The sequence below is a fragment of the Oncorhynchus masou genome, chromosome 6 (genome assembly GCF_036934945.1).
Source record: "Oncorhynchus masou masou isolate Uvic2021 chromosome 6, UVic_Omas_1.1, whole genome shotgun sequence".
Taxonomy (NCBI): domain Eukaryota; kingdom Metazoa; phylum Chordata; class Actinopteri; order Salmoniformes; family Salmonidae; genus Oncorhynchus; species Oncorhynchus masou.
Genome location: NC_088217.1, coordinates 12475030 through 12498562, shown reverse-complemented (window position 1 = coordinate 12498562; position 23533 = coordinate 12475030). Strand labels below are relative to the sequence as shown.

Here is a 23533-nt window from a genome sequence, read left to right as displayed (position 1 = left end):
CTTCTAGTTACTTTTCAATAGATTTGTATGATACTGTGCTTGACTCTTGTCACAGGTCACTGAGCAATAATGCACTCAGACTAAATTGTTTGAAGGCAAGTTTAGGGGTAAGAAAAATGTCCAGGAGTTATCCATAGAGAGAAACTTTTGAGGGACCAAACTTGTAACCATGGAAACTAGAGGTCAACCGATTATGATTTTTCAATACCGATACCGATTATTGGAGGACCAAAAAAGCCGATACCGATTAATTGGCCGATTAATTTATTTTTTTTTTTATTTGTAATAATGAAAATTACAACAATACTGAATGAACACTTATTTTAACTTAATATAATACATCAATAAAATCTATTTAGCCTCAAATAAATAATGAAACATGTTCAATTTGGTTTAAATAATGCCAAAGCTAAGTGTTGAAGAAAGTAAAAGTGCATTATGTGCCATGTAATTAAGCTAACATTTCAGTTCCTTGCTCAGAACATGAGAATATATGAAAGCTGGTGGTTCCTTTTAACATGAGTCTTCAATATTCCCAGGTAAGAAGTTTTAGGTTGTAGTTATTATAGGAATTATAGGACTATTTCTCTCTATACCATTTGTATTTCATTAACCTTTGACTATTGGATGTTCTTATAGGCACTTTAGTATTGCCACTGTAACAGTATAGCTTCCGTCCCTCTCCTCGCTCCTCCCTGGGCTCGAACCAGAAACACAACGACAACAGCCACCCTTGAAGCAGCATTACCCATGCAGAGCAAGGTAAACAACCACAGGCTCAGAGCGAGTGATGTTTGAAACGCTATTAGCGCGCGCTAACTAGCCAGCCATTTCACTTCGGTTACACCAGCCTAATCTAAGGAGTTGATAGGCTTGAAGTCACAAACAGGGCAATGCTTGACGCACAACGAAGAGCAGCTGGCAAAACACACGAAAATGCTGTTTGAATGAATGTTTACGCGCCTGCTTCTGCCTACCACTGCTCAGTCAGATACTTAGATACTTGTATCAGTCAGATTATATAGGACACGCAAGATAATATCTAGTAATATCATCAACCATGTGTAGTTAACTAGTGTTTATGATTGATTGATGGTTTTTTATAAGATACAGTAAGTTTAATGCTAGCTAGCAACTTACCTTGGCTTACTGCATTCGCGTAACAGGCAGTCTCCTTGTGGAGTGCAACAAGAGGCAGGTCGTTATTGCGTTGGACTAGTTAACTGTAAGGTTGCAAGATTGAATCCCTGAGCTGACAAGGTGAAAATCTGTCGTTCTGCCCCTGAAGGAGGCAGTTAACCCACCGTTTGTTCCTAGGACGTCATTGAAAATAAGAATGTGTTCTTAACTGACTTGCCTAGTTAAATAAAGATTAAATAAATAAAAATCGGCAAAATCAGTGTCCAAAAATACCGATTTCCGATTGTTATGAAAACTTGAAATCGGCCCTATTAATTGGCCATTCTGATTAATCGGTCGACCTCTAATGGAAACCCATCATTTTCTGATCAGTAGCATGGGCCAAAGGTTCATTGGAGTGTTCTTTGAATTAGGCCATGCAAAAGGAATTAGGGTTGTAGGGTTTTCTATATAAAATAAGTTGCATGCTGTGCTAATGTAGAAGCCACGCTGGTATTCTGTACCACACTCCCACCAGCACTCTGCTCTCCGAAGTAAATGTCAGCAGAAGGTCTACTGCAGAGGAGGCTGGCGGGAGTGGCTATAGGAGGACGGGCTCATTGGAATGGCTGGGATGGCATCAATGGAACGGTATCAAACACATCAAACATATGGAAACCACATGTTGGACTTCCATTTATTACATTCTAGCCATTACAATGAGCCCATGCTCCTATAGCTCCTCCCACCAGCCTCCACTGCCCTACTGGTATACTTCTAAAACATCAGGACAGGAGCTTTTTGAAACACAAAAAAAAACTGAAATTGAGCATTCCCCTATTTCAAAACGTTTTCTCCCAATTTTGTTCTGAACGTAATGAGCCAGGTCAGGTGATGTCACTGTTTGAGCTAGCTACATTTCCACCGTTCTAGGACATTGGTACAGGATTTTGGCCCTGAATGATTTGTCCAAATCCAGACCTGTACACAAGCTAGCTAAGCTAGTTTACACTAATTAGTCCATTGGTACAGGCTTTTGCCCTGGGTGCTGTTTGGTCCAGGGCCCGGGCAATGCGCCGAGCTATCTTAACTAGTTAGCTACCACTATGCTAAGCTATTACATTGGTACAGACTTTTGACCCCAGCTGATGGTATTTTGTCCAGGGCCAGGCATGTGTACAATATTTGTCCTTTTTGTCCCTCTGGTCCCATAATAACAGTGACTTACAGCAGGAAGACCAGTCAGTACTAATATAATATAGCCCAGGCTCTGGCCAGCCTCATCGAACGCCCACTAACATTGAGCAGTCATCTACCCCCCCAGGTCTCTCTCTGTGTGACTAAGCAGCATGAAACTGAGGGAGACGTTAACCCCTTCACTGGGCTGGCTTTCATTCTGGCTCCGGATGAATCAAAGACACTCACGTCCACAATCACTCACACACATACAGTAGGCATTCACGCTAGGGCTGGGACGATACCAGCATCTCCATACGCGTTAGTATTTTTATTTCTTTGAACCTTTATTTAACTAGGCAAGTCAGAACAAATTCTTATTTACAATGACGGCTTACCAGAAGGCAAAAGGCCTCCTGTGGGGACGGGAGCTGGGATTAAAAATACAAAATAGGACAAAAACACACATCACGACAAGAGAGACAACACACCACTACATAGAGACCTAAGATGACAACATAGCATGGCAGCTACACAACATGACAACAACATGGTGGCAACACAACATAGCAGCAGCACAACATGGTAGCAGCACAAAACATGGTACAAACATTATTGGGCACAGACAACAGCACAAAGGGCAAGAAGGTAGAGCCAACAATATATCACGCGAAGCAGCCACAACTGTCAGTAAGCATGTCCATGATTGAGTCTTGGAATGAAGAGATTGAGATTAAACTGTCCAGTTTGAGTGTTTGTTGCAGCTCGTTCCAATCACTAGCTGCAGCAAACTGAAAAGAAGAGCGACCCAGGGATGTGTGTGCTTTGAGGACCTTTAACAGAATGTGACTGGCAGAATGGGTGTATGTGGAGGATGAGGGCTGCAGTAGATATCTCAGATAGGGGGAGTGAGGCCTAAGGGTTTTATAAATAAGCATCAACCAGTGGGTCTTTTTTCATATATATATATTTTTGTACCTTTATTTAACTAGGCAAGTCAGTTAAGAACAAATTCTTATTTTCAATGACGGCCTAGGAACAGTGGGTTAACTGCCTGTTCAGGGGCAGAACGACAGATTTGTACCTTGTCTGCTCGGGAATTTGAACTTGCAACCTTCCGGTTGCGACGGGTATACATAGATGACCAGTTTACATAGGAGCATAGAGTGCAGTGATGTGTCCTATAAGGAGCACTGGTGGCAAATCTGATGGCCGAATTGTAAAGAGCATCTAGCCGCTCGAGAGCACCCTTACCTGCCGATCTATAAATTACGTCTGCGTAATCTAGCATGGGTAAGATGGTCATCTGAATCAGGGTTAGTTTGGCAGCTGGGGTGAAAGAGGAGCGATTATGATAGAGGAAACCAAATCTAGATTTAACTTTAGCCTGCATCTTGATATGTGCTGAGATAAGGACAGTGTACCGTCTCGCCATACTCCCAAGTACTTGTATGAGGTGACTACCTCAATCTCTAAACCCACAGAGGTAGTAATCACACCTGTGAGTAGAGGGGAATTCTTCTTACCAAACCACAGGACCGTTGTTTTGGAGATGTTCAGAACAAGGTCAAGGGCAGAGAAATCTTTGTTGTAGAGTGTTTAACACAAAATCCGCAGAGGGGCCAGCAGAGTTTAAGACAGAATCATGGCAAGGAAACAAAATACAAAACTGATTTAACTTCTTTAGGAAATCAGCTCTAGTGTTGGAAACAAGCATCATTATGTTGTCGTCCGGAGTTAAATATATTTATTTTCCAAGCTATAGCACCCAATATTTACATACAGCAGGTTTTTAAAGGACCATAGAGTTTTGCTTGCTTCGTGGTTTCATTTTTGCCATGGAAAAAATATTGCGATACTGGTATCATCCCGGCCCTAATACACACACGCACACACACACACACACACACACACACACACACACACACACACACACACACACACACACACACACACACACACACACACACACACACACACACACACACACACACACACACACACACACACACACACACACACTCCCTTCCACATATACAGATGCACACAACAGATTTACATACACACTACTGAGTTGCACCCCCGTTTGCCCTCAGAACAGCCTCCATTCTCCGGGACATGGACTCTACAAGGTGTTGAAAGCGTTCCACAGGGATGCTGGCGCATGTTGTCTCCAATGCGTCCCACTGTTGTATCAAGTTGGCTGGATGTTCTTTGGTTGGTGGACCATTCTTTATACACACAGGAAACTGTTGAGCATGAAAAACCCAGCAGCGTTGCAGTTCTTGACACACTCAAACTGGTGTGCCTGGCACCTACTACCATACCCCATTCAAAAGCACTTAAATCTTTTGTCTTACCCATTCACCCTAAGAATGGCACACACACACAATCCATGTCTCAAGGCTTAAAAATCCTTCTTTAACCTGTATCCTCCCCTTCTGATTACACTGATTGAAGTGGATTTAACAGGTGACATCAATCAGGGATCATAGCTTTCAGCTGGATTGACCTGGTCAGTTTACGTCCTAACGTTTTGAACACTCAGTGGTGTATTTAAACCCCCAAAGCACAACACTTGACTGTGTCGAGGTCTTTTCACACTCATGGACAATGCAGCAACACTCACACATACTGTACACACCAGACACAACCTCACCCCCAGATGCTGCAGAAACACTCCCACATACACACACCTCACACCCCAGATGCTGACAACACTCCCACCTCAGACACCCCACCCCCAGATGCTGCAGCAACACTCCCACATACTGTACACATGCTGCAGAAACACTCCCACATACTGTACACACCAGACACAACGTCACCCCCAGATGCTGCAGCAACACTCCCACATATTGTACACACCAGACACAACCTCACCCCAGATGCTGCAGAAACACTCCCACATACTGTACACACCAGACACAACGTCACCCCCAGACATATTGTACACACCAGACACACCTCACCCCAGATGCTGCAGCAACACTCCCACATACTGTACACACCAGACACAACGTCACCCCCAGACAAGACACAACCTCACCCCCAGATGCCAGAAACACTCCCACCTCACGCCCAGATGCTGCAGAAACACTCCCACATACTGTACACACCAGACACAACCTCACGCCCAGATGCTGCAGCAACACTCCCACATACTGTACACACCAGACTCAACCCCAGATGCTACAGCACCTACCTTCTCTAGTCCTTTTTCAGCTATTCCTAGTTCCCCTGCTCCTTCCCCACCCACTGTTAGTCACACTCAGCCCTGTCTGTCTGTCAACACACACAAATGTTATGTTCTTCTATCCTCGTGGGGACCTGAAATGTATTTCAATTCAAAATTACCCCAACTTTAACTCCTAATCCTAACCCCCTAACCCTAATTATAAACCTAACCCCAATTATAACCCTTAAACCTAACCCCTAAGCTTAAAATAGCCTTTGTACTCATGGAGAATTGTTTTACTACCCTTGTGAGGTAATTTGGGGATTTTAGGTCCACGCAAGGATAGAAGAAGCGACCCCCCTCCCACACACACACACACAGTCACAGTGAGTGTGTTGGAAACGAGATGTGAGAGACACGGGGTGTGTGTGTGTGTCAGAGCTTCTGTTCTCAGGGACAGACGAACAGCTGCTCACACACACACTAACTGCCGCACACAACGGAACAAGCCGTGTGTGTGTGTACGGGTGTATCATCTAGCTTGTAATAGGTTTCCATTGTGACTCATTCTGTTGTACAGAGGGAAGAATTTAACTGGTGTTTGTGTCCATGATTGTAACAGAGTATGTAAGAATAGGATTCAATTTGAAATATAGGGGTGATAAACCAAATACTGTAGAATTACCGACAATGATAAAATGATTGTTGTCAATGTCGGCCAGGGCCAAAGTTTCCACTCAGAGCTGTCATAAACTGTGTCTTATATTGTGTACATTGTAGATCTGTATTTATTTAATACCAGGTTGAATCAACATATTATATGACCTTGAATCTACAAACACCCGTCGCTGTCTGTTGACTTTTTCAAGGTGTCCTTTTAGAGTGTTTGCCTTGTATGCGGCTCCAGCAACTGAAACTGGAAGATCTCCAGGGAAACTCAATGAATGGACCCTGAATAGAGACTCAATAGCAGGGTCGTGTTCATAAGGTCATGTTTTAAAAATGTTTTGCAATGGGAAATTGTGCCATATTGGACCAGGTAGTCCCTTTCAGCCAGTTTTCTTCCATTGGGTTCCTAATGAACACCACCCTGCTGAATGATTCTACTGTTGCAGGGAAAGGGATGATATAGAACCAGACCTGGTTTCAAATACTATTTCAAATAACAATTACTTTTACATTATTTATTTTTTTGAAAATAAATATTTTAATGTATTTAGAAATACACTTGGAAAGTATTTTAAAATTCACTGATTATTATTAAATTATTTTAAATACCAGATACTCAAATACACATCAGGAAGAGATGGGTCTCTCCATCCAATCACCAGCTCGAGCTTGAGTGAATTCAATTCAGAGTTTGTATAGAATTGAATTGAGTGATTGTTTTGAATCAAACAGGACTGAAATGCATTGAGCCAGATTGAAATGAATCCATTTGAGATTTTAATCATTGGTTATTTTTCTCAGGCCTGCTGATGGGGGCGGGCAAGAGCAAGCCCAAGGAGCCAGGCCAGCGCTCACTGAGTCTCGATGGCACCATTGGCACGGGCTCGGACAGTGGGCACCACCACCACCTCAACTCGACCCAGCAGACCCAGACCCCCAACAGGAGTCCCGCCGTAGGGGGCGCCAGACATGGCCACCACCCCGGGAATGCTCCCACCAACACCCCTGAGCTGGCGCTGTTCGGTGGAGTAGACCACGCGGGCAGTATCACCTCCCCTCACAGAGGACCACTGGCAGGTAGGTGGAGCAGGAAGTTCTTAGGCTGCATTCAGCAGGGGAAACGTTGTGGAACATTTAGATGGGCTGCTTTCAGCAGGGGAAAATGTTTGGAACTTTCAGCTGGGCTGCGATTAGCATGGCAAAGCATTGTGGAATGTTCAGATGGAAATATGTTATGTAAAACAAACATGTTATTGTTCTACATTTCTTTGAATTACTTCTCAATAATAATTTTGGATACATATTACAAGTGTATGCCACAAATACACCTCCAAAGTACAGTACCTTTCTATTGATTTTGTTTGAGGAGATCCAAAATGTCATTATTCATTCCGGCTAAGGGCTGTTCTTTATGCACGACGTAACGCGGAGTGCCTGGATGCATTCCAGGTGACTACCACATGGAGCTGGTTGAGAGAATGCCAAGAGTGTGCACAGCTGTCATTAAGGCAAAGGGTGGCTTCTTTGCAGAATCTCAAAATAAAATAAATTTGGATTTGTTTAACACTTTTTTGGTTACATGATTCCATGCAGTGGCAAAAAAAAATTGTGAGCCCTTTGGAAATACCTGGATTTCTGCATAACTTGGTCATAAATTTTGATCTGATCTTCATCTATGTCACAACAATAGACACACAGTCTGCTTAAACTAATAACACACAAACAATTATACGTTTGTCTTTATTGAACACACAGTGTAAACATTCACACTCGGGATGCAAAAAGTATGTGAACCCTTGGATTTATTAACTGGTTGACCCTCCTTTGGCAGCAATAATCTCAACCAAATGTTTTCTGTAGTTGCGGATCAGACCTGCATAACGGTCAGGAGGAATTTGACCATTCCTCTTTACAAAACTGTTTTAGTTTAGCAATATTCTTGGGATGTCTGGTGTGAACTGCTTTCTTGAGGTCATGCCACAGCATCTCAAATCTGGTTGAGGTCAGGACTCTGACTGGGCCACTCCAGAAGTGGTATTTTCTTCTGTTGAAGCCATTCTGATCTTGATTTACTTCTGTGTTTTGGGTCGTTGTCCTGTTGCATCACCCAACTTCTGTTGAGCTTCAATTGGTGGACAGATAGCCTTACATTCTCCTGCAAAATGTCTCGATAAACTTGGGAATGAACTTTTCTGTCGATGATAGCAAGCTGTCCAGGCCCTGAAGCAGCCCCAGGAAAAGCAGCCCCAAACCATGCTGCTCCCTCCACCATATTTTACAGTTGGGATGAGGTTTTGATCTTGGTGTGCTGTGCCTTTTTTTCCCTCCACACATAGTGTTGTGTGTTCCTTCCAAACAACTCAACTGTAGTTTCATCTGTCCACAGAATATTTTGCCAGTAGCACTGTGGAACATACAGGTCCACTTTTGCAAACTTCTTTAAAAAGTCTTTAGCTGACATTCTAGGATTCTTCTTAACCTCCATTGACCATTGAGCACTCCTAGGGAGAGTAGCAACAGTGCTATACTTAATCCATTTATAGACCATTTTTCTTACCATGGACTGATGAACATCAAGGCTTTTAGAGATACTTTTGTAACCCTTTACAGCTTTATGCAAGTCAACAATTCTTAATCTTCGGTCTTCTGAGATCTCTTTTGTTTGAGGGATGGTTCACATCAGGCAATGCTCCTTGTGAATAACAAACTCAAATTTTGTGAGTTTTATTTTAAAGGGCAAGGCAGCTCTAACCAACATCCTCAATCTCGTCGTATGTTTGTCTATTGTTGTGACGTCGATGAAGTTCAGATAAAATTTGATGACCAGTTTATGCAGAAATCCAGGTAATTCCGAAGGGTTTAAATACTTTTTCTTGCCACTGTATGTCGTGAGGAGAACACACTGGAGTCATTTAGCCTTTGGTTGGAGTGGGAAATGTATACTGTAGATGGAGCAAAACACAAGTCTCAACGTCAACAGTGAAGCGGTGACTCCGGGATGCTGGCCTTCTAGGCAGAGTTGCAAAAAAAAGCCATGTCTCAGACTGGCCAATAAAAATAAAATATTAAGTTGGGCAAAAGAACACAGACACTGGACAGAGGAACTCTGCCTAGAAGGCCTGCATCCCAGAATCGCCTCTTGACCGTTGACATTGAGACTGGTGTTTTGCTTGTACTATTTAATGAAGCTGCCATCTGAGGACTTGTGAGGCGTCTGTTTCTCAAACTAGACACTCTAATGTACTTTTCCTCTTGCTCAGTTGTGCACTGGGGCCTCCCACTCTTTCTATTCTGGTTAGAGCCAGTTTGCTCTGTTCTGTGAAGGGAGTAGTACACAGCGTTGTACGAGATCTTCTGTTTCTTGGCAATTTCTCGCATGGAATAGCCTTAATTTCTCAGAACAAGAATAGACTGACGTGTTTCAGGAGAAAGGTCATTGTTTCTTGCCATTTTAAGCCTGTAATCGAACCCACAAATGCTGATGCTCCAGATACTCAAATAGTCTAAAGAATGCCAGTTTTATTGCTTCTTTAACAGAACAACAGTTTTCAGCTGTGCTAACATAATTGCAAAAGGGTTTTCTAATGATCAATTAGCCTTTTAAAATGATGAACTTGGATTAGCTAACACAACGTGCCATTGGAATACAGGAGTGATGGTTGCTGATAATGGGCCGCTGTACCCCTATGTAGATATTCCATTAAAACAATCTGCTGTTTCCAGCTACAATAGTCATTAACAATGTCTACACCCAATTTCTGATCAATTTTAAGTTATTTTAATGGACAAAAACGAGCTTTTCTTTCAAAAACAAGGACATTTCAAAGTTACCCCAAACTTTTGAATTGTAGTGTGTGTGTATATATATAACAAAAATATAAACACATGTAGTGTTGGTCCCATGTTTCATGAGCTGAAATGAAAGATCCCAGAAATGTTCCATACACACATAAAGCTTATTTCTCTCAAATTTTTGACACAAATTTGTTTACATCCCTGGTGGTGAGCAAAGATAATCTGACGGGTGTGTCATATCAAGAAGCTGATTAAACTGCATGATCATTACACAGGTGCATCTTGTGCAGGGGACAATAAAAGGCCAATCTAAAATGTGCAGTTTTGTCACACAACACAATGCCACATATGTCTGAAGTTTTGAGCAAGCTTGCAATTGGCATTCTGTTTGCAGGAATGTCCACCAGAGCTGTTGCCAGATAGTTTAATGTTTATTTCTCTACCATAAGCTTCCTCTAAAGTCATTTTAGAGAATTTAGCAGTACGTCCAACCGGCTTCGCAACAGCAGACCACGTGTAACCACGTCAGCCCAGGTTCTCCACATCTGGCTTCTTCACCTACGGGATCACCTGAGACCAGCCACCCGGACAGTTGATGAAAACTGTGGGTTTGCACAACCAAAGAATTTCCCTGAGATGGTCAGAAACCCATCTGTTTGCTGATAACAACATTGTGAACAGAGTGCCCCATGGTGGGGTTATGGTATGGGCAGGCATAAGCTATGAGCAACGAACACAATTGCATTTTATCGATGGCAATTTGAATGCACAGAAATACTGTGACGAGATTTTGAGGCCCATTGTCGTGCCATTCATCTGCCGCCATCACCTCATGTTTCAGCATGATAATACACAGCCCCATGTGGCAAGGATCTGTACACAATTCCTGGTAGTTAAAAATGTCCCAGTTCTTCCAGGACCTGCAGGACCAGACATGTCACCCAATGAGCATGTTTGGGATGCTCTGGATTGACGTATCCGACAGCATGTTCCATTCCCGCCAACATCCAGCAACCTTGCACTTCCGTTGAAGAGGAGTATTTTATATTTTTGTTCAGTGTAAATCACACAGCTGACCAAATTACGCAGTATTTTAGTTCTGGGTTAACCATGATTATAAATAGCCAGGTTGTTCAGCTATATATGTACAACCCACAGGAGGTTGGTGGCACCTTAATTGGGGAGAACGGGCTCGTGGTAATGACTGGATCGGAATAGGTGGAACGGTATCAAATAAATGATTTCCATGTGTTTGATGCCCTTCCATTTTCCCCGTTTCAGCCATTTATTATGAGCCATCCTCCCCTCAGCAGCCCCCACTGGTACAAGCCTAGGAGGAGAACCCCAGGACCTCAACAAGGTCAGAATAGGACACAAACAGCCACAACACAGTGGTCCTACTGATGATTGGTATTTTTTTACCTTTATTTAACTAGGCAAGTCAGTTAAGAACAAATTCTTATTTTCGATGACGGCCTAGGAACATTGGGTTAACTGCCTGTTCAGGGGCAGAACGACAGAGTTGTACCTTGTCAGCTTGGGAATTTGAACTTGCAACCTTCCGGTTACTAGTCCAACGCTCTAACCACTAGGCTACACTGCCGCCCCAATATAGTTAGCTAGCCAGGCAGTTAACTGCAGTGCCCAACCACCTGAATATCAGCTATGATGTCCAATATGTGAATGTTTGTTTGTTTTAGCTACTATCACAATGCTGATTGCCTATGATGGTAAAGCTTTCCATTTGGCTATTAACGTTAAGTGTATATCGTCTGTCTTGCTTAAAATTTAAGTAATTGACACAAACAGCAGTGTGATCACATTCAGACATGTTCTCATGTGGCAACTGCATTCTGATGGCGACAGAGCAAGGAAGCAAGTGCTGCCAAAGTTCTGCAGTCTGCAACAACTACAAGGAGGGGATTCAGGGGTTTATCACCGAGCACCCGGGATTTGTGGCTAACTGCCTGATTCGGTATGTCTAGTCCTCTGTAGCTAAGTTGGTAGAGAATGGCTCTTGCAATGCCTGGATAGTGGCTTTGACTCCCCGGGCCACCTATACATAACAAATGTATGAACACATGACTTTAGGTTGCTTTGGATAAATTACTTTGGATAAATTACAGTAATATTATTATAATACCAGTTTTTATAAGTTGGTGCACTATGACGAGAAGGTGAAGTAACTATAAACGAGTACGCTGTCAGCAATCAGTGAACACATTTTATTTCCCCTAGCTTTATTCTATAGTTGTAATATAGTGTGCTTTCTGGACCGACGTGTGTTTTATTCTTTTTCAGCACCTTCTAGTGTACTGGCGGTTTGTGTAGACTACTTCTATTGGCGCAGGTTAGGAAGAGGAAACGGGGGTACCTTTCTCTCAAAAACCATTCCATTTATTCCATTCCAATGAGCCCGTCCTCCTATAGCTCATCCCACCAGCCTCCGCTGATGTATTTGCAGCATCTGTTGAAAGTGACTATTGAATTACAATAAATATAATGTACTAAGTTAGATTTTTGTGAAGACTGAAAAACATACACGTTTTGTTGAGATGGGAATGGTATGATCATGGAAAAACCTTCTTTAAGGCTACATCTGCTTGGAGTGCCAAGCCCGTCTCCAGGTAGTGCCAAGCCCGTCTCCAGGGAGTGCCAAGCCCGTCTCCAGGGAGTGCCAAGCCCGTCTCCAGGAGTGCCAAGCCCGTCTCCAGGGAATGCCAAGCCCGTCTCCAGGGAGTGCCAAGCCTGTCTCCAGGGAGTGCCAAGCCCGTCTCCAAGGAGTGCCAAGCCCGTCTCCAGGAGTGCCAAGCCCGTCTTCCGTCTGACTTTGAAGACTCTCACAGACCTGACATGACACTATAGTGTGTCTAGACCAGATGGTCAATTGTTATTTTGCGTCTCCTGTAAAGTGATTGGTTGCACTTTCATTCTGTGATTTTCTTCTGGCTCGAGTCCCCCCCCGGTGTCTAATTAACCAATCAAAGATTCCCCGGTCCAAACCAGGTGCTCGTTATAAAGGGAAAGCTGAGAAACTATAGATGTTGTGACCGTCTAGGACATTAGGCAGCCCTAATGTCAATGCCGGTATCTCTTTCCAGGAAATGTGCATTGGATTAGACAGCCCAAATTTTCCCGTAGTTGTTTTTATTTTGCAGGGTGCAAAAGCCAACAATGTAATATCCTAAGATGTGAATGCCAAAACATTCAATTGAAATGAAATGAGACAAATATTTAAGTGTTGGCAACAGAGCTGATTATCCTACTGCCTATGTCAGTAGTTTCTCCCATTCTTCTCTGCAGATCCTATCAAGCTCTGTCAGGCTAGATGGGGAGTGTCGCTATACAGCTATTTTCAGGTCTCTCCAGAAATGCACAATCAGGTTCAAGTCTGGGATCTGGCTGGGCTACTCAAGGACATTCAGAGACTTGTCTCGAAGCCACTCCTTGGCTGTGTGCTTAGGGTAGTTGTCCTATTGGAATGTGAACGTTCGTCCCAGTCTGAGGTCCTGAACACTCTGGAGCAGGTTTTCATCAAGGATCTCTCTGTACTTTGCTCCGTTCATCTTTCCCTCAATCCTAACTAGTCTCCCAGTCCGTGCCGCTGAAAAACCTCCCCACAGCATGTTGCTGCCACCGCCATGCTTCATTGTAGGGATGGTGCCAGGTTACCTTCAGACGCGACGCTTGGCATTCAGGCCAAGCATTTCATCAGAACAGAGCATCTTGTTTCTCATGGTCTAAGGGTCCTTTAGGTGCCTTTTGGCAAACTCCAAGTGGGCTGTCATGTGCCTTTTTACTGAGGAGTGGCTTCCGCCATGACCACTCTACCATAAAGAAAGGCCTGATTGGTGGAGTGCTACAGAGATGGTTGCCCTTCTGGAAGGTTCTCCCATCTCCACAGAGGAAGTCTGGAGCTCTGTCAGAGTGACCATCGGGTTCTTGGTCACCTCCCTGACCAAGGCCCTTCTCCCCCGATTGCTCAATTTGGGCGGGCGGCCAGCTCTAGGAATAGTCTTGGTGGTTGCAAACTTCTTCCATTTAAGAGTGATGTAGGCCACTGTGTTCTTAGAAACCTTCAATGCTGCAGAAATGTTTTGGTACCCTTCCCCAGATCTGTGCCTCGGCACAATCCTGTCTCTGAGCTCTACGGGCAATTCCCTCAATCTCATGACTTGGTTTTTGCTCTGACATGCACTGTTAACTGTGGGACCTAATATAGGTGTGTGTGTGAGTGTGTGTGTATGTGTGTGTTCCTCTCCAAGTCATGTCCAATCAATTGAATATACCACAAGTGGACTCCAGTCAAGTTGTAGAAACATCTCAAGGATGATCAATGGAAACAGGATGCACCTGAGCTCAATTTCGAGTCTCATAGTAAAGGGTCTGAATACTTATGTAAATAAGGTCTTTCTGTTTTTCACTTTGTCAGTATGGGGTATTGTGTGTAGATTGAGGAAAAAATATAATTTAATCAATTTTAGAATAAGCCTGTAACGTAACAAAGTATGGAAAATATCAAGAGGTCTGAATACACTCTGAAGGTACTCGTAGTTCTATATGAATATAATGTATTACAAAAAGAGGATACTGTACTTTGCCTTGAGAGATGCCAATCCTCAGCTGCATGTTTGCTAGCCCAAAACTCTCCTATCTCTAACATGTGTGTGTGTGTGTGTGTGTGTGTGTGTGTGTGTGTGTGTGTGTGTGTCCATCCTGTAGGAGGTGTCACTACATTTGTGGCACTCTATGACTATGAATCACGGACTGCCTCAGACCTGACCTTCAAGAAAGGCGAGCGGCTGCAGATCATCAACAACACGTAAGGAGATGCCCACTCCATCGTCTCCCTGTTTAGATACTACATGTCCGCCATGTACTCTCACCTAGACACACACACTCATCCAGACGAAGACAAACCCAAACACACACCGTGTGGACACACAAGCATGCACACTGTACACACACAGTCACAGTGAGTGCTGACTTATTCATAATTCCTCGTTAGCCAAACAACACTGTCTGTCCCCTTTCTGTCGCCCCATCTGCTGTGTACAACATTACTACTAATGTTTTCAGATCTTACAAGGGCAACCTTGTCAGGTCATGTTCATTAGGCACCAAACAAAAGAAAACAAACTGAAACAGCGAGGCACTACTGCTGTAAAAATGTTTTCTGTTGCGTGTCCTAATGAACGCAATCCTGATTCTAGCCCTTCTACTGTTGATTGGGTCTAATAGTTCAAGTTTGTCCTTTCCAAAAGCATCACTCTGACAGACACAAGCCAGTTTGTTTCCAAAAAGTCTTTGTTCCATCACTGGGTATTTTGGATGCAACAGGAGGGAATACTTCATACCCAGATATGTCACCCAATGAACCTATTTAGATACAACAGAGTTGGATTACTGGAAGTCGGTTCACAGCTCACTATAGGAAGACATTTTAAAATGCACCGTTTCAAAACATACATTTCAGGTCAGGCTATGTGGGAGCTAGGTACAGGATGGTCTCTGCCTGTTTTACACACACACACACACACACACACACACACACACACACACACACACACACACACACACACACACACACACACACACACACACACACACACACACACACACACACACACACACACACACAACACACACATTCGGTTGAAGTCGGATGTTTACATACACTGAGGTTGGAGTCATTAAAACTAGTTTTTCAACCACTCCACAAATTTCTTGTGAACAAACTATAGTTTTGGCAAGTCGGTTAGGAAGTAATTTTTCCAACAGTTGTTTACAGACAGATTATTTCACTTATAATTCACTGTATCACAATTCCAGTGGGTCAGACGTTTACATACACTAAGTTGACTGGGCCTTTAAACAGCTTGGAACATTCCAGAAAATGATGTCATGGCTTTAGAAGCTTCTGATAGGCTAATTGATCTAATTTGAGTCAATTGGAGGTGTACCTGTGGATGTATTTCAAGGCCTACATTTACATTTACATTTAAGTCATTTAGCAGACGCTCTTATCCAGAGCGACTTACAAATTGGTGAATTCACCTTCTGACATCAGTGGAACAGCCACTTTACAATAGTGCAATGAAATCATTTGTATTGCTTTATCCTATCCTAGGTATTCCTTGAAGAGGTGGGGTTTCAGGTGTCTCCTGAAGGTGGTGATTGACTCCGCTACCTTCAAACTCAGTGACTCTTTGCTTGACATCATGGGAAAATCAAAAGAAATCAGCTAAGACCTCAGAAGAAATTGTAGACATCCACAAGTCTGGTTCATCCTTGGAGCAATTTCCAAATGCCTGAAGGTACCACGTTCCTCTGTACAAACAATAGTACACAAGTATAACCACCATGGGACCATGCAGCCGTCATACCGCTCAGGAAGGAGACGCGTTCTGTCTCCAAGAGATGAAAGTACTTTGGTGTGAAAAATGCCAATCAATCCCAGAACAACAGCAAAGGACCTTGTGAAGATGCTGGAGGAAACGGGTACAAAAGTATCTATATCCAGAGTAAAACAAGTCCTATTTCGACATAGCCTGAAAGGCCGCTCAGCAAGGAAAAAGCTACTGCTCCAAAACCGCCATAAAAAAGCCAGACTACGGTTTGCAACTGCACATGGGGACAAAGATCGTACTTTTTGGAGAAATGTCCTCTGGTCTGATGAAACAAAAATAGAACTGTTTGGCCATAATGACCATCATTATGTTTGGAGGACAAAGGGGGAGGCTTGCAAGCCGAAGAACACCATCCCAAACGTGAAGCACTGGGGTAGCAGCATCATGTTCTGGGGGTCCTTTGCTGCAGGTGGGACTGGTGCACTTCACAAAGTAGATGGCATCATGAGGGGGGGAAAAGGATGTGGATATATTAAAGCAACATCTCAAGACATCAGTCTTGACCAAGTTAAAGCTTGGTCGCAAATGGGTCTTCCAAATGGACAATGACCCCAAGCATACTTCCAAAGTTGTGGCAAAATGGCTAAAGGACAACAAGGTCAAGGTATTGGAGTGGCCATCACAAAGCCCTGACCTCAATCCTATAGAAAATTTGTGGGCAGAACTGAAAGTGTGCGAGAAAGGAGGCCTACAAACCTGACTCAGTTACACCATCTCTGTCAGGAGGAATGGGCCAAAATTCACCCAACTTATTGTGGGAAGCTTGTGGAAGAATACTCAAAACGTTTGACCCAAGTTAAATAATTTTAAAGGCAATGCCACCAAATACTAATTGAGTGTATGTAAACTTCTGACCAATTGGGAATGTGATGAAAGAAATAAAAGCTGAAATAAATAATTCTCTCTACTATTATTCTGACATTTCATATTCTTAAAATAAAGTGGTGATCCTGAAACAAGACAGATAATTTTTACTTGGATTAAATGTCAGGAATTGTGAAAAAGTGATTTTAAATGTATTTGGCTCAGGTGTATGTGAACTTCTTACTTCAACTGCGAGTGTATATATAATAATCACACACACACACACACAGTGTGCCCACCGTTAGTTGATGCTACTGTTCTATGGTCTGGTCTTGTGTGCTCTGCTGTTTGCTGCATTTCTTTCTGTGTGTTTTTGATGTTCTCTGCTGTCTGTTATTTCCCTCTCTCATGCTTCATGGTTTCTCTTAGGAGAAAGTACAGCTTCAGGTCAGTGAACTAATCCTTTCTGATCCACCCTGTCTTAACTTCTCATCACCTTTCCTCTTCCCGATCAACCCCGTTTTTCCTCAGTGTGCACTGAGGTGATATGTGTCAGCTCAACCTACAACAAACCAAACCATTTGTGCTTATGAACTCAAAGGCAAAATGACAGTGTGTGAAGTACGTTTTGTCATTGTTTTGTTTCACTTGGTTTCCCTGTTTTTAAAATTATTATTTAGTCAAGAGAGGTTAAGATCTTTTTTGATCCTATGAATGTCATGGTGTGAGCACACAGTGTCCTCCACTAGTTTACTCCCAGGGCTGTTTTTAGGCTTCAACCACGGTCAAATGTGTCTATCTGATGTGAGTGACCAGTTAGTATTCTGAATGAACCCAGGGAGGGCTTCTGGTTGTCCAAGTCAATAACCCTGTCATCACCTCCTTCTCTCCTCTGTCTCGCTGCAGGGAAGGGGACTGGTGGCTGGCTCGGTCTCTGACTACCGGAGAAAGCGGTTACATCCCCAGCAACTATGTGGCCCCCTCTGACTCCATTCAAGCAGAAGAGTATATCAACTTTTTTTTTTTTCATCTCCATCTTTCCTGTTTTTATCGAGTTATAAAATGTAGACTTTTTTTTAAACCGCCGTGGGTTTAGAATGCTGAGATGGAGCTAGGGTTGCTGGTAACTTTGCCTGTATTCCCAGATTTTCCAGACATTTTGGTTGGTAGATTCCTGGAATCAGAAAGAAATGTGGAATCCTCCAACCAGAATTTCTGGAAAAACCTGGGAATTTTGTTACTAGAATGTTGCAACCCTAGAAGAAGCAGCATGGCGTCCAGCTTTAATAACATTGGCCAAACTTTCTCTAAGATGTATGATTATGGACAAACCCATCTGGATAGTAAAATACCCTGGTCTCAGATGTACCTCAGATGTACTTCAGATGGACTTCAGTGGTGCTCCATAAGGATATTAAAGGGACAGTTTCCCTCCAAAATCACAGTTTGTTAGGCATTTTCATTTCTCAAAAGTGGCCTTCTGATGGCATAACTCCATGTCCCAGACCATCTGTTTTGTAGATCCACCTACAGTGCCTTGCGAAAGTATTCGGCCCCCTTGAACTTTGCAACCTTTTGCCACATTTCAGGCTTCAAACATAAAGATATAAAACTGTATTTTTTTGTGAAGAATCAACAACAAGTGGGACACAATCATGAAGTGGAACGACATTTATTGGATATTTCAATTGGATATACTTTTTTAACAAATCAAAAACTGAAAAATTGGGCGTGCAAAATTATTCAGCCCCTTTACTTTCAGTGCAGCAAACTCTCTCCAGAAGTTCAGTGAGGATCTCTGAATGTTCCAATGTTGACCTAAATGACTAATGATGATCAATACAATCCACCTGTGTGTAATCAAGTCTCCGTATAAATGCACCTGCACTGTGATAGTCTCAGAGGTCCGTTAAAAGCGCAGAGAGCATCATGAAGAACAAGGAACACACCAGGCAGGTCCAAGATACTGTTGTGAAGAAGTTTAAAGCCGGATTTGGATACAAAAAGATTTCCCAAGCTTTAAACATCCCAAGGAGCACTGTGCAAGCGATAATATTGAAATGGAAGGAGTATCAGACCACTGCAAATCTACCAAGACCTGGCCGTCCCTCTAAACCTTCCGCTCATACAAGGAGAAGATTGATCAGAGATGCAGCCAAGAGGCCCATGATCACTCTGGATGAACTGCAGAGATCTACAGCTGAGGTGGGAGACTGTCCATAGGACAACAATCAGTCGTATATTGCACAAATCTGGCCTTTATGAAAGAGTGGCAAGAAGAAAGCCATTTCTTAAAGATATCCATAAAAAGTGTTGTTTAAAGTTTGCCACAAGCCACCTGGGAGACACACCAAACATGTGGAAGAAGGTGCTCTGGTCAGATGAAACCAAAATTGAACTTTTTGGCAACAATGCAAAATGTTATGTTTGGCGTAAAAGCAACACAGCTCATCACAATTGAACATACCATCCCCACTGTCAAACATGGTGGTGGCAGCATCATGGTTTGGGCCTGCTTTTCTTCAGCAGGGACAGGGAAGATGGTTAAAATTGATGGGAAGATGGATGGAGCCAAATACAGGACCATTCTGGAAGGAAACCTGATGGAGTCTGCAAAAGACCTGAGACTGGGATGGAGATTTGTCTTCCAACAAGACAATGATCCAAAACATAAAGCAAAATCTACAATGGAATGGTTCAAAAATAAACATATCCAGGTGTTAGAATGGCCAAGTCAAAGTCCAGACCTGAATCCAATCGAGAATCTGTGGAAAGAACTGAAAACTGCTGTTCACAAATGCTCTCCATCCAACCTTATTGAGCTCGAGCTGTTTTGCAAGGAGGAATGGGAAAACATTTCAGTCTCTCGATGTGCAAAACTGATAGAGACATACCCCAAGCGACTTACAGCTGTCATCGCAGCAAAAGGTGGCGCTACAAAGTATTAACTTAAGGGGGCTGAATAATTTTGCACGGCCAATTTTTCAGTTTTTGATTTGTTAAAAAAGTTTGAAAATATCCAATAAATGTCGTTCCACTTCATGATTGTGTCCCACTTGTTGTTGATTCAAAAAAATACAGTTTTATGTCTTTATGTTTGAAGCCTGAAATGTGGCAAAAGGTCGCAAAGTTCAAGGGGGCCGAATACTTTCGCAAGGCACTGTATATGCCACAATCAAAAATATGTTGGAAAAGATAAGCACTGCATGATTTCCCCACAAAATGTATGTGCTAATAAAGCTGGATCGACACAATACCACTGGAATGTGGACTTGGCGACGTGACACTTTGTTTGAGGTCTGAATACGTGACCCAACTATGCTTTTCGAGTGCAATGCCACTTTGCTCAGTGGCAGGTTCTCACTGTTCTTTCTCACTCACTCTGGCCCACTTTCACAGGTGGTATTTTGGGAAAATAACTCGGCGCGACTCAGAGAGGCTCCTTTTGAGTTTACAGAACCGACGAGGCACCTTCCTGGTCCGAGAGAGCGAGACCACCAAGGGTGAGAAGAACCTCTCAGAGAGCGACAGACATTTTAGACGTGGAGTAGAAGCACTGTTAGATTATTGTCAAATTCCTTGTTGAAGTAGTAAATTTGAACACGGAATGAACCCACCAAACGGTTGAAGAGGCACTTTGTCCCTCTCCCCCAAACAATGACACAAATGCAGTGAAACTGACTTGTAGGTCCAGAGTTGAGTTTGAGGGTAATGAGGTCATGTGGTGTAGTTTATGCTGTGAACATGCAGTGTGCTAATGTGTGTAGTGTGGAACACTAGATGCATAACTAGCTTAATTGGAGAATGACTACTATAGATGTCTAGGTGATCCATTCAAACTTGAAGTTAACTGGTTTTGACCCACACATTACTCCTTCCACACAGAAGCATAGAGATGATGCAGACAATGTGTCAAATGATTTTGTAATTCTATTTTTCTGCACAGGAGCCTACTGCCTGTCTGTGTTGGACTACGACAACACCAAAGGTCTCAACGTCAAACATTACAAGATACGCAAGCTAGACAGCGGTGGTTTCTACATCACCTCACGCACCCAGTTCAGCAGCCTGCAGCAGCTGGTCTACCACTATCATAGTGAGTAAACCGCTCGTCTATTACTGTCGCGGAGAGTAACCAGCTGGTCTGTTACTGTCGCAGTGAGTAACCAGCTGGTCTATTACTGTCGCAGTGAGTAACGAGCTGGTCTATTACTGTCGCAGTGAGTAACCAGCTGGTCTATTACTGTCGCAGTGAGTAACCCTCTGGTATGTTACTGTCACGGTGAGTAACCCCCTGGTATGTTACTGTCACGGTGAGTAACCCCTGGTATGTTACTGTCACAGTGAGTAACCCCTGGTATGTTACTGTCACAGTGAGTAACCCCTGGTATGTTACTGTCACAGTGAGTAACCCCTGGTATGTTACTGTCACAGTGAGTAACCCCCTGGTATGTTACTGTCACAGTGAGTAACCCCCTGGTATGTTACTGTCACGGTGAGTAAACTCTGGTATGTTACTGTCACAGTGAGTAACCCCCTGGTATGTTACTGTCACAGTGAGTAACCCCCTGGTATGTTACTGTCACAGTGAGTAACCCCTGGTATGTTACTGTCACAGTGAGTAACCCCCTGGTATGTTACTGTCACAGTGAGTAACCCCTGGTATGTTACTGTCACCGTGAGTAACCCCCTGGTATGTTACTGTCACAGTGAGTAAACTCTGGTATGTTACTGTCACAGTGAGTAACCCCCTGGTATGTTACTGTCACAGTGAGTAACCCCCTGGTATGTTACTGTCGCGGTGAGTAACCCCCTGGTATGTTACTGTCACGGTGAGTAACCCCCTGGTATGTTACTGTCATGGTGAGTAACCCCCTGGTATGTTACTGTCACGGTGAGTAACCCCCTGGTATGTTACTGTCACGGTGAGTAAACTCTGGTATGTTACTGTCACAGTGAGTAACCCCCTGGTATGTTACTGTCACGGTGAGTAACCCCCTGGTATGTTACTGTCACAGTGAGTAACCCCCTGGTATGTTACTGTCACGGTGAGTAAACTCTGGTATGTTACTGTCACAGTGAGTAACCCCCTGGTATGTTACTGTCACGGTGAGTAACCCCCAGGTATGTTACTGTCACGGTGAGTAACCCCCTGGTATGTTACTGTCACGGTGAGTAACCCCCTGGTATGTTACTGTCACGGTGAGTAACCCCCAGGTATGTTACTGTCACAGTGAGTAACCCCCTGGTGTGTTACTGTCACGGTGAGTAACCCCCTGGTGTGTTACTGTCACAGTGAGTAACCCCCTGGTATGTTACTGTCACGGTGAGTAACCCCCTGGTATGTTACTGTCACAGTGAGTAAACTCTGGTATGTTACTGTCACAGTGAGTAACCCCCTGGTATGTTACTGTCACGGTGAGTAACCCCCAGGTATGTTACTGTCACGGTGAGTAACCCCCTGGTATGTTACTGTCACGGTGAGGAACGTATTATAAGCATATCATTAGCACCTTATATGTTAATAGATGCTTACAAGCATGATTATTATACAGCCAGTAACACCAAACTTGAAGGGAATGTTTTGGTGTTTATTTGTTCATGTACTGTAATATGGTGTAAAGTCAAGGGCATGGTTTGAGCAATTCAGGCGCTCTGTTTCACAACCGTTTCCAATTAGTGTAAAGTGCAATGGCTACCTGTCTCCGGACTTGAACCCCATTGAAAACCTGTGGTTTGGATTGAAGAGGTACAGACTATCAAGGTTCTGGAAAGATTCTGTATGGCGTAATGGTCCAAGATCCCTCCAAATGTGTTCTCCAACCTCATTAAACATTTTAGAAAAAGGCTCAGTTTTGTAATTCTTTCAAGGGGAGGTATTGTTTATATGTTAAACAAAATATTTTTCTATGATCAATTGTATTAAAAAATATAATTCCCAAGGTTTTTTGCAAACAATATAGCTGAGTATTTGAATTATTTATTTTGTATTGTGATTTTTGCTCATTTTTATCAAGGCTGTCAATCATTTCCGACCCAACTGTATATTTTAAATCTATAATGTTTGTTACATGGTATGCAGTGTCTTTGTCAATAATACATCAAAGTGAAACAGAATACAGATGACACAGACAGAATAACTCAATAAGAATATTGAACACACGTCTTCATTTGAAACTTTTTACCCCTTTTTCTCCCCAATTTCATGGTATCCAATTGGTAGTTAGTCTTGCCCATCGCTGCAACTCCCATACGGACTCGGGAGAGACAAAGGTCAAGGGTCATGCGTGCGCCAAAACACGAAACTGACAAGCCGCACTGCTTCTTGACACACTGCTCGCTTAACCCGGAAGCCAGCCGCACCAATGTGTCGGAGGAAACA

The 23533-nt window shown here is 43.2% G+C and overlaps 1 protein-coding gene across 3 annotated transcripts in view; it reads left to right on the top strand.

Moving 5' to 3' along the window:
• LOC135541363 (proto-oncogene tyrosine-protein kinase Src-like) overlaps nucleotides 1-23533 on the top strand; it is a 39128-nt gene that overhangs the window by 4132 nt on the left and 11463 nt on the right. For 2 of the 3 annotated variants that reach the window (XM_064967548.1, XM_064967549.1), the window contains 6 exons: nucleotides 6944-7219; nucleotides 14660-14759; nucleotides 17581-17598; nucleotides 18058-18156; nucleotides 20551-20654; nucleotides 21098-21247. In XM_064967548.1, coding sequence (XP_064823620.1) covers nucleotides 6952-7219; nucleotides 14660-14759; nucleotides 17581-17598; nucleotides 18058-18156; nucleotides 20551-20654; nucleotides 21098-21247 — 739 coding nt within the window. In that variant the 5' untranslated portion in view covers nucleotides 6944-6951. The remainder of the gene's footprint in view (nucleotides 1-6943; nucleotides 7220-14659; nucleotides 14760-17580; nucleotides 17599-18057; nucleotides 18157-20550; nucleotides 20655-21097; nucleotides 21248-23533) is intronic. The other variant, XM_064967550.1, reaches the window with a different exon arrangement.